At 43.1% G+C, this 14,370-nt stretch overlaps 1 protein-coding gene across 1 annotated transcript; it reads right to left on the bottom strand.

Annotated features, from left to right (window-relative positions):
• Positions 1-239: 239 nt before the first annotated feature.
• Positions 240-9,501, bottom strand: NPY (neuropeptide Y). Its single transcript, XM_066554637.1, has 4 exons — positions 9,370-9,501; positions 8,990-9,177; positions 3,670-3,750; positions 240-521 (listed from the first exon to the last, which is right to left on the bottom strand). The coding sequence occupies exons 2-4, from the start codon at positions 9,175-9,177 to the stop codon at positions 497-499; spliced, it is 294 nt and encodes a 97-aa protein (XP_066410734.1). The 5' UTR covers positions 9,370-9,501; the 3' UTR covers positions 240-496.
• Between the last annotated feature and the right edge of the window lie 4,869 nt (positions 9,502-14,370).

Raw genomic sequence — 14,370 nt, 5'->3', positions numbered from 1 at the left:
GCATTTCAAAATTGCCTTGAATTTTATTACATTTGTCAATGTAAGCACTAAAGTTTTAACAATGGCCATTCTGAAAAAGTCACCTCTCAGAACACTGTTTTCCCAAGTTATGAAGTCTGTGATAAATGATTTTAAACAGTTTTGAGCTGAGTCTGTGGCCACAATAAATGATGTCTTTATCTTACTTTGCACAGTAATTACTGTAATAACTGTGACACCATTGTTGTCCACACTACAGGGAAGTTATAATTCAGTTTTAATAGTTTAAAACAACGCTTTGTTATACCAATGACATGGCTGTTTGTTTTCATTTAGTATGTTGTATTTTGGAATGCACAAATAATTTATTTAAATAAAGGAATATATACAAATATGACAAAGGAGAGGAACTCTACAGAATACAATGGCTGCATGCACTGGGGATGACGCTATGATTTGCTTCAGAGGTGTGGAACTGAAAACTAGGAAAAGTTCTGAAGGTGTGCTGAAAATCCCATCACCACATCGAAGGGTCTTCAAACCTGCAACACATATTACGAATTAAAAAAACCCACATTAAACACATAAAAGCCCCCACTGAAAAAATTCAATGTTAAAACTGCCTAAAACATTCATTAATAGCAGCAATGATAAATATATATGCATATTTGCAGTTGAAAATTGTATATGTGACTCCAACAAAAACAGATGCAGTATGAATTGCCAAAAACCTATACTTGATTGTAAAAATTGGTAGCAGAACTTGCCTGTACATCCTGCTACCCTGGTACTATGTTTGACATGGCTGAGACTAGCTACAAAGCTGCCTTACACCATTAAATAGCACTTAGTGAAATTAAGCTAGAAAACTATGATATGTTGAGATACAAATTTCTTAAAGATATATTTTTCACACTAACTCAGGAGTAAACAACTTCCAAAGAGAACTCACTGAGCCAAACAAAACCACATAATGCTGTAAGCACCTATATAAACAAAACCCAAGTTCAAAGCCACCATCCTAAAATATTATTGTGGTATTCCACTGCTCATTATCAAGCTTTTGAAATATATTGAAAAGGGTGCTGAAGGCAGGATTTTATCCAGAGATCCTCTGCTTGCAAACTGATGTTTTGTCTACACAGGAGGAAAGGTAACAAGTAAGAGAACATAGAAAAACACCAGGAGAAATGCATTTCCCATCATTTTTCCCATCTAAAAGTAGCACATCAACTCTTGACTAAATATCTAACCTGCCTCCACAGTCACTGGAGAGATACGGACATGTTAGAGGGCAACTGAGACCATGCCCATTTTAGGCAGGAAAGCTCATTCTGGAGTTACCCATCCCTCTGACTGACTGCAGAGGCAACCTAGATGAGTATTTCATACTAGATATCTAATTTTTAAAGAGGCAGCATCAGGAGATATACAGCCTATTACTGACTATTAAACATTTCCTCATCACTCCACAAGACAGACAAAATCAGAAACGTGCTGAATCACACATTTCTGTCATAAGAACTTACTTGTACTCAGATCAAGGCACCTCCATTTTTTTAATCTTTATCTTCTTTTTTTTGCAATTAGTTTCCAGAAGAGTCTCTCTAAACTTTCTATGGTCAGACATACACCAAACTAGAACATCTTTTGGGGTGTATTTCAGTAGCAAAAGTGAAATGTCAAACCAGGCCTGTCAAGCTGAATACAATTAAGTAATTTATCATTATCTCAGTGTTTAGTTACAAAGTTCAGCTCCCACAAACTCATGAGGTATCACTCTCTGTCACTGATTCACTTGAGTGCAAATTACATTTGCTCCATAACTAGCTTTTTGTGCAACTATTTCTAAAACATTTACATAACTTAAGTTTGGAATAATAGCAGCCTGCCTTTCATTCCTTCAGCCTGGCCTCCTCCAGGAAGAAGGCTTAGGCAGCCGTGCTGTGTGTCCAGCTGTCTGACCCTGCGTGCCCCTCATCACTTCCTCCCCGGCTTTCACACCCTTTGGACAATTTCAACCAAGCCAAGGAGAGGCACACTGATTTTAGAGATGTTTAGCTCCTGATGCGCCATGAAACACAGGACTGGATAGAAAGAAAATTTAATTGTGTCCTCACATGGAGGAAAAAGTTGGAGTGGGCTTCAGAATCCATACAGAGTTTTATCCTAGAAAACATATCCATAGGAAACTAGGCATCATTATTCCCAGTACTCTCATAACTGTCAGCAATGAGTGAAAAATGCCATACTCAGTTTAAAGTGCTGTTACAGGGGGTAAGAAATAAAAATCTGCTTCTCATCAGTTCTTGATCTTAACTGCAGACTAGTTTGTTATTTTGCTCATGAATTTTTTGCTCCCTGGTGTGTTATAAATAGCATTATTGAAACAATAATAATAATCATAACATTTTGTGATGAAGGGGTGAAAATTACAGAGAGTATTGGACTATTAGGGAGATATATTATGAGTATGAGAGAGTATGAGTGCTAACTACCCTGTGTGTTGCCTCAAATTCAAGACAGTGGAAATTTCCCATTATGTGAGGGCTCTCCCTTGTCATTACCAAACACAAAATAGTCTAATACATTTCACTGCACTCCATGCAGTTTTTCAGATAAGCATCTGCAGAGAAAATTGCATCCCCACAGCTGTGGTTAGTCATCAAACCATCAGCCAAGGCTCTCCCTACACAAAGAACTGCAAGTCTCATGAGCAACCTCCCTGGATGGCAGGAGGAATTGGGTCACCTTCCAGTCTCATGATCATGCCCTAAATTCAATGCTACAGCCTATTATGTTTAAGTACTCAACTAGTCTAGTTGAGCCTTTGCAGAGCACTTGTTTAAAGACTCTTGAGAAGACAGCTGCATAAAACACTAATTTCTGCAGCAGAAGTATTGTCAGCAAACTTCAGACAATCAGTAAAGGCTTAAACTGAGCTCATTCATGTTGGATTGTGAGTAAAACCAGTATTTTCCTTCATGAGCCAAAACTCCACCTGCATCTTACCTTTTCAACATACTTAATTTTCAGCTGTGTAAATTGCAGTCACTACTACAGTATCTTACATTATGGCTAAAATGTCATTACCTAACTAGATAAATACATTACGTACATTTGAAACCCCAGTGTTACTTTAGCCTAGTGCAAATGGAAATAAAAAGGCCTTTTTTTCCCTTTGTAAAGCATTAGATACAAAACCTGTGAAATACTGTATTTTAAAGAAAAGTCACTGCTGTGCATTTGTGTATGATTTAATATAGGTGCATATTTACCACTTATACATCTTTAGAGGAAAAATTTAAACTTGTGTGAGCAGCAAATGAATAGCAAGATGTCATCTTTGGAGCTCTAATAAGTAAGGAATCATCATCAGACATCAGCATACAATTCTATGTAAAAATGCCCAGAATGAGGCAAGCATTGTGGGAGTGCTTCCCTTCCTCTGAATAACAGGTATAGCCTGCTCCCAAAATTAGCAAATGAGGAGTTTGGACTATATCACACCTGGTAAGGCACTTCTTGCATTCATACATGGTGCTATCTCTTGAGCAAAAAAAGGAATTAAATGTTTGGGTTTTTTAAGGATGTGATTAACCAGCTTTTGGTGGTATGTTTTCTCCCTATGAATCATATTTATTGATAACAAATGAGACTGTTAAATCCAAATGAGCTCTTCATACATACCTGGATCTAGGAATGTTTTCTGTGCTTTCCCTCAACAAGAGGTCTGAGATCAGTGTATCTGGGCTTGATCTCTTCCCATATCTGAGGAAAAATTTTTAAAATTACATTTTTGTATATATCACTTTTTATAAACGAAGACTGAGCACAGAACCATTAGTGATTTTTTTATTTTCAGAAACATAATTGAGCAGACACAAATACCACTTTCCAGCAATTTTAATTTGCCTTAGCCACATGAGCGAATGTTAATTCTTGTTTTATTCCCATATTTTTCTACATTTTTTCCATAATTATTTTACATTATAATATTGAGAAACTCCCAATATTTCTCAATTTGATGGTTGCTCCTGGATTTTCTAGGACCTTGCACCTTACTGGTGAGAGCATGGAGGAAGAGGGAAGAAGCTGTGCATGATGTGACTTCCAAGCATGTTGGTCTTGCCTGGAAACCCAGTTCCATCATCCCATGAACTTTCTCATTGATTTAGATTGTACTTATCCTTCATCAGAAATTTTGCAGGATTTTTTAAGGTAGCCAGCACATTTGGGGCTGCTCAACACATAGCACATTAGCTGGCAAACACTGAGCTATCTTGAACTCTGTGGCTATGAGAATGAAAACTTGCTTTTTCAGAGTTCTTCTTCAACTAGACACGATATCAGGGGCTACCTTTGTCCTTTATTTACACAGCAGCTGGCTTTCTATTTGCCTTTTTCTTTTTAATCCTGAATGCTGTACATCACTTAACAGTTATAAGTACTGCAATTTCCATCACTTGGGAAGGTATTCAATCTCTTTTCCTGGGAAAACAGAAGTGGCAATGAGCAACCTGCTTACATGACTACAAGGACTCATTAGCCTAAGAGTGATACCTATGAGCAAATGCTCCCTTGGTTGGAAAGAATTAAGATCACAGTTTAACTTGTGTGTGCAATTTCATTCTGGATCACAAAGTACATTAGCAGCTTTTGTGAATGCTGCTTGAGTGAAATTCTGATTTCAGAAAAATCAAAGGTGTAGTTAAGAACTAACATGATGTTTCTCCAGTGACTCCAGTCATTCCAGTGGTTTAGATTAGAAAAAAAAAAACAACCCAAGCCTTCCAAACTACATTTAAAAAACTAAGTTTTAACTGTTGAGTGCATTGATTGCACTTAAATGGGGAAACATCTCTCACTTTTCATACTTTTCATCCCTTTTCTTCAACCCTTTGTGTTTTCACCTTGCTTTAATCATTTCAGTGCATCACCTGTGCTCCAGAAAGACAAAGCATCAGTTCCAGAAAGTTAAATTTCTTAATCTGAGCTGATTGAAAGCAGGTATTTGAAAAGAACCAGCCAGACACAGTAAAATGCTATTACAATAGTGCTTTCAGGCATGATGCTTAATCAAATACCTTGCACTCCATCACCACCAAGGGATTTCTTTCTTTCTAGTTCCCTGCTCTGATTAATATGGATGTGACCTGGACTTCAACTGAGGAGGAAGCTAATTTTCTGTTATGTTAAAGAAACTGATTTAACAAATCAAAACTTGCTCTAGCACCTCACACTTGGAGAAAACTCCCACTAATCTCTCAGGAAGTTTTGCCTGAAGAAGAAATAGGCAGCAACCACCCAGAGTGCAGAGATTCACTCAAATAATGAGGACCACTGTGCTGGGGAGATTTATATTCTACATGAGTTCCTTCAGCATCTTGGCCACTCCATGCCACTACCTGTGCTGGATGGACCCACCATGCCCTCACACAGCAAAGCTGCACACAAGGTGTTCACTGACTGCCACCAGCTGGGCTGCCCAAAGAACATCCATTCTTGCTTTGTCAGTCTCCTGCCCACCCTGTCATTTTGCCCCTGGCAAACATCCATGCTACTGACTTACTAATTAGGGGTCACAGACAGAGTCAATCTGTTCTTCCTGATGCAAATGTCTGGAGATGTCTTTGCTCCAGCTGCTTCATGCCTTGCTCCTTGCTCTGAGGTACACATTTATCAAAAATCATGGCTGTTTTAAAAAGGCTTAAAATAGCATGATTCCAAGCCAGGTGAAAACACCTGGTCAGTTTTTATACTCCATTTGAGAAATCAAGGCCTACTTTGGGGCATGCTGATAAACCACAGCTCCAGCTGAAGTCAAAGAGATTTAAGGAGCAAACATACTTATTCTGAATAAGAACACTCTATGTCAGGCTCTCAGCAAAATCTCAAAGCTTCCTATGGAAATTTTGGTGTTAGGATTCAAATCCTATCCATGTCCAATTCAGAAAATTGGATGTGTCTGATTCAGAAAATTGTCAAGAAACCAAAGCAAAGGGAGATCTGCTCCCGTGCCCATTAAAGGGTGTTGGCATGAAGCAGGAGCAGCAGCACTGCCCAAGACATACACACTTTAATATACTCTCTGTCCTGCCTATAGTTCAAGCCATTTCCAGCAGGAATGGCCTGACTGCTTTGCTACAGCACAGAAGAGCCACAGATTCACTGAGAAACTGCAAGTGATAAGGGAAGAAGATTGTTAGCAAGAGGGAGCACAGGTAGCAGCAAATAGCAGGAGGAGGAATAAAGATGGACTCTGAAAAAAGCCTCCTGAACAGTGTGGTAGAGAGGTATGAGGCAAGAATCACGTGACAACTCAGGAAATGAAGGTGGAACTAATCCAAAAGACATACAGGCATCTGTAGAGCAGCAGTCTGCATCTCTGCTGGGCTCTCTTTTAGGTTATAAAGACCTGGCACATAAGGAACAGGGATCTCATCAGAAACAAGAACCCTGAAACAGGTCTCATGATCTGCACCATACAAGCACCCATTTACCTCAGGTAACCTCAAAATAATATTTTACATTATTATATTGAGAAACTCTCAATATTTCTCAATTTGATGGCTCCTCCTGGATATTGTAGGACCTTGCACCATACAAGCACCCATTTACCTCAGGTAACCTCAAACCTTTGTATTAAAGCTGACAGGCACTGGTGTCTAAAGCTGAGATGGATCTGAAGAAGAATTTCAATGGAGGGAGGGAGCAAACAGCCAGATGGACAAGGTCTAAGAACAAGAAGAGAAGGATGGTCTGGAAGGAAGAAGCTCATTGAGCTCAGGTGAAGACTCTGTGGGTCACAGTAGCTCAGAGGGGAATGGCACTCAAATGCTTCAGTCAGGCCAGAAGCAGAAGGCAGAAAGATGAGCTGGGCAAGGGGCAGGGAGGGGGGTGGTGGTATTCATAATCACAAAAACATCAAACAAGGCAGGGCAGCTGAACCTGGAGGGGAAAAAAAAAAAAAAAAAAAATCAATCTCCTCATCTCCTCCTTTGCCAACATGTTCTTACTGCTTCACCTCAGCAGCTATAGGCACCAGATTGGGTGAGAGGCTGAGCACAGCTTGCTCACCCACCTGCAGAAGGAGCAGGGTGAGCCCCTGGACCTCATCCTCCCCTGTCACAGGGCTCCCAAGCAGTGGCATGCACAAAAAGGAGAGATAAAAATCTGTGAGAAGAGAGAAAACTTTGAGCACATCTACTCAAACAGACCAATCACCCTTAGACTGATCCAAAATGCTTCAAAAGTTATTGATTCATTTTGCAAGTGACTGTGTCACTGCCAAAACAGGAAACCTCCAGCAGCTCAGTTAAGCTTTCCAAATGGAGGTGGCAATGGCTTTATTTCTGGACTGTTAATTCACCACAGTGGAAAAACAGCACACCTTTCTGGTTTTTTAGTTAACCTGTGGAGTCAACTTTTAAATGTGTATCATAAAGTTGTCTTTGTAATGCTTTTTTCTGCCAACTGTCTTGTACTTCCAGGTCAACTCTGTTCCTTTAAATACAAGGGTGGGTAGGAAATATGAGGAAAATATAAAGAACAAAATTTAAATTTTATCCATCAGAAACAATAACTATTTCAGGTCACTTCCAAATCCACACAAAAGAATGAAACTGGTTTCCCTCTCCGAGTTGTGTACTTACAATCAATAAAATTGGAATAAAAGCTACACAGTCAATATTAAAGCAAGCAGACGGAGCAGACACCAGAAGTGAAGGCTAAACAGAAACGAGGAGGGGTGGTCATTTGGATTTGGGATTTTTTGTTTTTAAATATGACTTTGCTTTGGACAGGAGCCACCTTTGAAAAGGGAGATGAAAGAAAGAAAAGAAGGGATGAGACACCAGCCTGGAGATCCCATCACATGCAAGATAAAACAGCAGCAGAGGCAGAATTTGAGGATTAGATTATTTTAACAGTAATCTAGACAAAAGGTTATTTGAGTGCAGACTGCCACACAGAAGCATGCCTCACATGTGAGCCAGTTGTGAATATTGCTTTAAAAGTTCAGAACCAAAGAACTGTATTTCTATCAGCCCTTCCATCCATCTTATGCACTTAGGGCAGTAGCACACAATGTTAGGGGCTTCTGGGAAAGCTCTCAGTTGCATGATAGCCACCCTTCTAATTTAATTCTTCAGACTTCTACAGGGAAAAATGAAAGCCTAATTTTAGGCTCTCATCTGGTCTTGATATTAAACAATAGATAAATATGTCAAAGCTCTTCTGTGTCACGCACTATTGCACGACTTCAGAACAAATATCTATCAATCCCACAGCCTAACTTAATAGACCATTTTTTATCAAAGAAGATGATTTTTTATGATAACGTGCCCTTTTTCTTCAGGCTGAGTCTTTACCCATACTTTAACAAGCATGGTCAACCCAGAAAGCCAGTTTAGAGCCAGGGAGGCTTGCATTCACACTCTTTGGGCTTGAGTTCTGGATCTTGAGAGAGGTTTTTGTTAGGGCTAGGGGTTTTTTCACACTCACAGCTGCATGAAGCAGCCTACAAACCACAAACACCTGGACTACTACAACTCCATAATGGGCACTTTTTCTCACCAAAATCTTCACCAGAGTCAGTGGCAGCAACAGAAGTGGGAAACTGCTCCTAGTGCCCTGTCTAGCCGTCTCCAGCTCCCAGGCTGGTTGTCTTTCCTTTTTGGGGTCCCTCCCTGTGCATGCTCCTGCCTGCCAGCCTGTCTGTGCCAGAGCTAGAAGAGGCTGAGAGAGCAGAGGCAGCATTGACACCCCTGCCCCTTCTGCCAACTTGGGCGGCAGAACTTCAGCTCCGGACGCGTCGGCAGCGCAGGGTTTCACGAGCACTGCTCTCTAAAAGGAATCTGTGCGCCACGTCTTTCTCCGTGTCCTTGGGGAAAGCAGCGAGAGACACCCAGTGTCAGGGGGCACCCCACCTTCCTCCCCTGAGCCTCGCCAAAGAAAAAATCAGCCCGAAAGCGGGCAAGGGAGATGTGTGCCGTCCCGCTCTGCCTACCTCTGCCTGGTGATGAGGTTGATGTAGTGCCTCAGCGCCGAGTAGTATCTGGCCATGTCCTCTGCGGGGGCGTCCTCGCCGGGGCTGTCCGGTTTGGAGGGGTACGCCTCTGCCAGCGTCCCCAGGCAGACCAGCAGTGACAGGGCGAAAGTCAGCACCGACACCCACAGCCTCACGGTGCCCTGCATCTGCTCGGCGGGGCGGGATGGACGAGAGCTGCCGTCAGCACCTGCCCCGACGGCGGGAGCAGCGCGGCCGCCCCAGCGCAGCCCCGACCGGCCCGGACAGCGCCGCGTCCCCGTCCCCGTCCGCGTCCCCATCGCTATTGGTATCCCCATCCCCATCCCCATCCCCGTCCCCGTCCCCGTCCCGGCACTCACGGCGGCGGCTGCAGCGGAGCGGCTCTCGGCTCGGCTCGGCGCTTCTGCCCGGGCGTCGGGGCTCCGAGTGCGGGGCTCCGCGCCCCGCCGCCCTGCTTTAAGGCTTCCCGGCAGGCAGGAGGGGCCTCGGGCGATCACGCCTCGCCGGCTCCGGTCCCCCCCGCCCCGCTCCGCCTGCCCCTGCCCCGGGAGGGGCCCGGCGGCCGCGGCCGGGCGGGGCCGGGCGGCACCGATGGGGCGGGCGGTGCCGAGCCCCGCGCAGCCCCCGCACCGCCCCCGCCGCCCCGGGAACCCGCCCACGGCTGCCCCCGGGATGTGCTCCGGGATCGGCATCCTTCCCCGAGCGTGGCGGAGCGGCCGCGGGAGCCGGGGTGTCTGCAGCCGTGGAGCCGCCGTGTTGCCCGGTGCCCGAGCTCCCCGGGAAAAGAGAACTCCGGGCGGGGAAGGAGCTGGGATTGCCGTGCTGTCCCGCACCGATGGCACGGGAGAGGCCCCAAGCTCGGGCTTTGTAGCAGTGGTGCTGCCGGACATAAAGCCAAGAAAGCAGGACGGTTTGGGATAACCAAAAGTACCAAATCAGTGCCACAGGCTCAGACATCGTAGCCAGTAAATGGGTAAATTAGAGACTCACACAATGGTTTGTGTTGGAAGAGACTTTAAAGATCAGATAGTTCCAAACCCCTTGGGCCGTGGACAGCAACACCTTCCACTAAACCAAATTGCTCAGAGACCAATCCAGTGTGGTTTTGAGCACTTTCAAAGCATCCACAACAAATCTTAAGGCTTAACTTCCTAGAGGACTGGCAGCAGAGCTGCAAATCTGCCTGCCTCCACACCTACTCTGCCCCCCTTTTCTGGGCTACCTTCTGAATATCTGTTCTAAAGGTGCTTTATTCTGTTTCATTTCTGTGCCTGAGACACATGTCACAGAAAACAACTCGCCAATGCCATGGGATCACAGTAGCTGTCCTGACCCAGGGGAACCACTGCTGAATCTGGGACATAGAACTTGTCCTAGAAACATGGGACTACTGATTCAGCTGTCAGACTTACATGTCTCCTGAACCTTGTCCAGATCTGAGTCAGTGGGGAGAGATGGGCACCCCGACAGTGATCTGAGCCCTCATACAAAAGAGGTCTGAGATAAGCAGAGTGGGGATCTTCTGCTCACACACCCTTCTCCCCTGGTGACAGGAACAGCCTGGGTGACTGGGCTAGGCTAGACACCTGACTACCAGAGTGCCTGAAGTTGGAGAAGATTTATCCCCTCCAAACAAAGCTTCAGGATTTGGTAGATTTGGAAAGTAGCCTTGCATATTAGTAAAATAAGGTTAATTCTTTAGAAACAGATAATTTGATTAGCATCTTGACTAATTCCAGGTGGAATGACAAATCATGACTCTCATCATATCTTACTTTTACTTTTATTTGAAGGCAAAATAGCAAACACCTGAGTAAGAACATTTGATATACTGACAAAAGGCTTCAGGACATATCCTAAAACTCTATCATTTATATACTACTGTTAGTAATTTCTGTAGTTATTATCGTATGCAGTTATTGGTTTAATAATAATACAGCAGATTCTGAAAAACGATATTCAGCTTGCAAAAGCAAAGCTAGGAATTGTTTTCATCACTCCAGAAACAGAATCTCAACATTATCAGAGAAAAAAAAAAAAAAACAAAAAACTAGAAAATAAATGGTTCTTGTGCTGTGCAGCTAAGCTCATGAGACAGTGTCTGTTTCCAACCATGAAAGCAAAGAAAATTCCAGAAAGCTTAATGTCAAGAGGTATTTTGGAATCTTCATGACTCCACAGTGCACTGGCCACAGACCTAACAGCAAGACTACAGTCTGCCTTACATCACCCACTGAGTGAAGAATTTTAATGTGTGTGAATAATCTTCCATGCCACAGCCAGCAGCTCTAGCTCCTAATTTCTGCAGATGTGTGCACAGGGTGACATCACATCTTACAAAGTGGCCTCACTGCATCCCCACGCTTCTGTCCTCCCACCAGCACACTCCTGCACATTCAGTGCTCACGTTGTCCCCACGTCAGCTCAACAGATGCAGCTGATGTGACAGCCAGATGCCTGTGATACTGCAAATGCTCTGAAGAGCAGCTGTACTCTGGCTCCATCACTTTTCCTTTGCTATGCTGAATCCAATACAATGCCTAAACCAAAGCTCGTATTGATCCAGTTTATCAGCTTTTATGGGCTGTGAGGAACAAGTGGTGACAGCACTGGAGATTGAAGCATCTGGGAAGGTGTGCCACAGTCACAGCTCTGACCAGCTTCTGCATAATTCTGGCACAACCATCTCCCACCAGCTCACAGAACTGGAGGTGACTCTCTCACTCTCACCATTAAACTCTTTCACCACAAATAACTGAGGTTGCTTCTCTCCCACACTAGCACCACTCTTTCCACACTTTCAGTCTTCAAGGCAGTCCAAAGAGGAAATAGCCAACAGACTAGCAGCAGAGCAAGATAAGCACCAAGTCTGGTGTCTGCACACTCACTTGGGCTGTAAGGAGCAATGACATTCCCCCATCACTGCATTCCTTGCTATGTGTGTCTGTATTCCCTGGAGCAGCATTATGTCACATTGCCACATCCTGGCACAGACCAGCACCCAGGCAGTCAGCATCTCCAGAAACCCTGGACAAATCCCTTCTCTCTTCCTAATGATGAGGTACAAGGACTAAGCTTCTCCCTCACAGGAAATTATTAAGGAATTACACTTGCTAAGTCCTTCTACAAAATTCTGGGTCTGGATTAGCAGCTACCCAAAAAACCAAGGTGCAGGCCACACTAACAGTCAGTTTGTTTCACAGCACACTATGAGGAAAACTCTCTAATGCAAGAGAAGGAATCAGTTTTGCCTCCCATATGAGACAGCAGCTCCTGCAACTGCAGGTTGTTCAGCAGGATCTGGGGAGAAATTTTTTTTCCCTGGAGCAGCGTGACCACATCAACTCATTTGTTGTGTTGTGTTTTCCCTTTGGATGAAGTAGCTTGTGCTGGATTTGGATCCTGAGTGGCCTAAAGGTTTATGAGATGTTAAACTTTGCCAGCCCCACTGCACCTCCGGGAGAACACTTATTTCCATACAGTTTCAGCATTTAATACAGGAAGTCCAGAACTCTGAACCCATGATTTTGAATACCCTGCTTTCCACAGTGCCTATTTCTGTAACAGTATTGAGGCACTGCTCAGGTCCAGATATGTGCCTGTGCCCCATTTCATCATTTAGGGAAAGCACACACCTCATATCTTTCTTGAATTTGGAAACATTTATGTTTGGAGCCATCCTACAACATCCTGTTTCAAAAAATGCCTTTCTTCCATTTTGAAACACTGCAGATCCATACAGAGTCATCCAGTTTCTACCCTAATACATATATTAACATTAAATAATAGATAAAGCATACTTTAGATAACATAATCAGTGTAATCTTAATGCAAAAAATGGTGGCATTTTTATATTAATGAAATAAGCCCTTTACCTAAAGTTACAGACATTTATAGGCTCTGGCATACCAGGGGGACCAAATGTCCCTGGGTCTCAGTGATCTTAATGAATGTTTTACCACTGGTTTCCTGATTCATAGTCTCCTGCTCTTTTGTCTTTACCTGTTGATGATTCCTCAGCCTGGATACTGGCCCAGTGTTGCTGTCCTTGCATGAAGCAGGCAGCATTTGTGTTCTGGCAAGTGGCAGAGCTGCACTTTGCACAGGCAGCTTTAATATGGGCCATAAAGTTGAACAAGAAGGTGGCTAGGGTATTTGGGAAGGAATGAGTAAGACTCAGAAAAGCTGGAAGAGGAAGACAGCAAGAACCAAATGGAACTAAAGAATGTAGCCTGAGAGAGAGAGCAGAAAGACTTGGGCATAGCTCATGTGTAGCAGCACTTAGATATCCACATTTTCTCTTTGTCACATATCATGGGCTTGCAGATGTGTATCACCTAGTTAACACCCTAGCTAATGAATAAAGAGCTATTTAACTACATGGGAAATGGGTGCTTCAAAGCTCCGAGCAGGTATCAATGTCAGGTACAGAACTGATGGGAAAAAAGTGAAAAGGAAAATGACAGTTAAATTTTGCCTACCTTTTAATGTCATGACACTTAAAGATCCAATAGACAGCAATTAATTGTACAAATTTCAGACTATACTAAGAATGGAAATACTTCCAAGATAGCAGCATATTAAAAGATAATATTGTTCTGCAAGCAGCATAAATGTGAAAGAAAATTCAAGTCATTTATTAATGGTAATATGTTTGATTGCACTAAACAGGGGCATGATATTTGCCTCAATTAATACAAAATTTAGTGTGCTTGACTTTGGGCAGAGTATTATTTATCACATGGTTTCTGTAGCATGGAACTAAAGCTGTTCCTTATGCATAATGTCATTTTCTCACTGTAACAAAGTAAGGACATGTGCATGAGTGATTCTAAACTACCATTCCATAATACCTCATTAAGAGTCCCTGCTTCATATATGAGAACAAGATCAATCTCCTACTAGGGAGAAAGTGTTAAAAACTGGAGCCCCAGGAAGAAAAGATTTATGTGGTACTAGAGACATGCTAATGTCACATTTTATCAGCTGATGTTGCCTGTGCTCATGCAGTTAAAATGTCTCGCTGAAGGTTTCCATAGCTGAGCAAATCTTCCAGAAATGCTGAATCTTTAGGGGTGGATGTTCAGTCAGATAAGCAGTACATAATTATTCAGTAGTCCCATGAATTTATCAGAACCTATTTGGACAGGAAATGGGGCTGTTAATCTCACAAAATTAGGCTCTCGCAAACCTTAGTGTTGCTGATTTCAATCTTCTTAGCAATACTTTCAGAAAAGCTTCTCATTGTGCTTTTTATACATCACACCAGTAACCACATTTTCAAATTCTATGTGCCCTTTTCAGGAGTTTAATTCACCTCTGCCTGTACCTACCAGTCAGAGTTGAACAGCACCCCCTAA

The sequence above is a fragment of the Molothrus aeneus genome, chromosome 1, assembly GCF_037042795.1.
Source record: "Molothrus aeneus isolate 106 chromosome 1, BPBGC_Maene_1.0, whole genome shotgun sequence".
Lineage (NCBI taxonomy): Eukaryota > Metazoa > Chordata > Aves > Passeriformes > Icteridae > Molothrus > Molothrus aeneus.
The sequence above is the reverse complement of the archived record's forward strand: the minus strand, read 5'-3'. Positions and strand labels throughout refer to the sequence as shown.